General features: G+C 59.8%; 1 protein-coding gene across 2 annotated transcripts in view; it reads right to left on the reverse strand.

The window, feature by feature from the left end:
- Positions 1-1,137: 1,137 nt before the first annotated feature.
- LOC114900024 (sodium/glucose cotransporter 4) overlaps positions 1,138-2,266 on the reverse strand; it is an 18,380-nt gene continuing 17,251 nt past the window's right edge. Inside the window, exons 13-14 of one of the 2 annotated variants that reach the window (XM_029231274.1) lie at positions 1,338-1,497; positions 1,138-1,203 (exon numbers count right to left, since the gene is read on the reverse strand). In XM_029231274.1, the coding sequence (XP_029087107.1) occupies positions 1,193-1,203; positions 1,338-1,497 (171 nt within the window). In that variant the 3' untranslated portion in view covers positions 1,138-1,192. Of the gene's footprint in view, positions 1,498-2,266 lie in introns of both variants that reach the window. The other variant, XM_029231273.1, reaches the window with a different exon arrangement.

Here is a 2,266-nt window from a genome sequence, read left to right on the forward strand (position 1 = left end):
TCCTTCGGGTCTGACAGCCAACAGTGCAGAGCCACCAGTGAAAGTATAAGGCCTTGCTGGGGAGATTCTCGCTGGAAATAGGTGATCGGGGGTTGGGAGCCAGAGAGTAAAGGAGGGAGAAAGGGGACAAGGAAGGGAAATGGGTGAGCAAAGATGCATGAGGATTTTTGCAACTTTCTTGCCACTCTTTTTCTTGTATCTTCCACTTTTTTGACCTCATGACACATGTAGAGTAAAAGCTCCTGGACAGACTCACCAGAGGACAGAAATAGTGTTTTTGAGGTAGGAGTGAAAGGTACTGTAGTGGAGAAGAGTTGGAGTCAGGCGACCCAGTGCGAGTCCTACTGTGTGGCCTGAGCAGACCCAGCGCCCTCTCTGCGCCTCCTGGCTCCACCCTTCAGTGTACTGGCTGGATGGGGTGCTCTTTGGGGGTTCCTGCAGTCTCAGCCTCTGAGGGCTCAGTGTGGACAGTGAGGTGGGAAGGGAGCCTGTCTCCGGCCGGCCAGGCCTGGCTGTGTTTAACCTGCCTTGGGTGATACCAGGCCTGCTGAGTCACGCAAAATAGCCCCAGAGGAAGATGTTGACGGCCAGCAGGAGGACGGCGTTGATGTTGCAGACGCTTCTCCAGAGCGGCTCCTCCTCGATGCTGGTCAGTTTCTGCTCCAGCGCGGCCTTCTCTGCGGGGCTCAGCGCTTGCTCCGGGGCCCACGACAGCCCGCAGAGCCAGCCCCAGAGCAGCTGTCCCCAGGACCTGCGTGGGGCTGAGGGACAGAAGTCAGAGGGCAGGAAGGCAGGGGGGCGGCAGGGCGAGCTTGGAGAAAGGAGATGATGAGAGAGCAGGGCCGGGACAGAGATGGTGAAAAACCCAAGAAAGGAATGAGGCACACGGAAGGGGTCAGAGGAAGGGGGAGCAGTCAGCTTAGCCCGGGTGCAAGCCGCAGGCTGGGCGCTGAGCTGGGGCGCCATGCTGAACCCCCAAACCGTCATCTAGCGGAAGCATCCCCGTGTTGCAGGGAGAGGGGTGTTAAGGGGCGAGGATAACGAACACAGTTCAACCCAGTTCGGAGCGCGTGCCCCGCCTGAGGACCGAGCGGCTCAGCGTGAGGAAGCGCACTTCACAGTGATATAAACCAAATCCTTGTGCTTTACCAGTAATGAGGGCAATATTTCAGCTCTCATCTGCCTTACTCGTTTAATAGCCATCTGGGAAGGGAGGAGGGGTGATATTTAGGGGACTCCCTTAGAGACCCCATCCCCAGTGACCCCCCAGATGGGGTCTTTGGGACCCATGACCTGGTGTCCGCCCCCACTGCTCCCCCCATGTGCCCTCAGCCTACCTGCAGGCTGTTCCTGGCCGTGCCTGGGGTTCTCTGTCCCTCCGGCCCCTGTAGGACCCTCCCCAGATGGCACATCCGCTGTCCCTGCTGTGCTCTCCCGCGCCTCCCTCTTCAGCTCAGAGTGAGGGCCGTGCCGTGTCCACCACGTCAGGCGAGCGAGCTGGAGGAGAGCAAACAGCCTTGGCTCAGGGACCTTTGGAAGGAAGTCGGGCTGTAGAAAGAGAGGACACCCCTTCCTGGGAGGCCGGCAGAGCAGCGAGGAGAACAAGGAAGGAGCACAGGGCTGGAGGACGAGGCCTGCCTCTGAGGCCCGACTGCCCCGTCCTTGGAAAATCTGAATTCCCTGCACCTGTTCCATACAGGGCTCGTGCCGGGGGCCGAAAACACCGCGGGTCAGGCTGGGCCCCTGACCTCCTGCAGCTCACGGGCAGGAAGAAGCAAGGCCGGACACAGGGAGGCAGGCGGCCCACAGCAGCAGCTCCCGAGGTCAGGCTGAGAAGCTGAGACTACTTGAAGCTACTAGGCCGTGGAGAGTCACCGCACGCAGGAAGCAGAGGGAAGAGGCTCAGTTCTGGGCTTTAGGAAGATCTCTCGGAGTGAACTGATGAGATCCAGCCTGGAGACAGTTGCAAAAGTGGAACCAGAAAAAATGAGCATTTGAGGTCACGGGGTGGGGGGCAGCCCCAAGGTTGAGGAGTGAGATCTGCAGGCCGTGGTGACTGACTGGAAGCAGCCACCGTGGCTCTCAGGGCTGCCCTGGACCTTCAGATGGGTAGCGGGGCCCCTCATGGAGCTCGAGCCGGCAGGAGGACGACTGGGCTTGGTGATGGCGGGAGTGAGAGAGAGAGATAGAGAAAGCCTGGGGGCGGGGGCGTGGTCATTCACACACACACACACACACACACACACACACACACACACACACACAC

The sequence above is a fragment of the Monodon monoceros genome, unplaced genomic scaffold (assembly GCF_005190385.1).
Source record: "Monodon monoceros isolate NGI ecotype Baffin Bay Population unplaced genomic scaffold, NGI_Narwhal_1 Super_Scaffold_18, whole genome shotgun sequence".
Lineage (NCBI taxonomy): Eukaryota > Metazoa > Chordata > Mammalia > Artiodactyla > Monodontidae > Monodon > Monodon monoceros.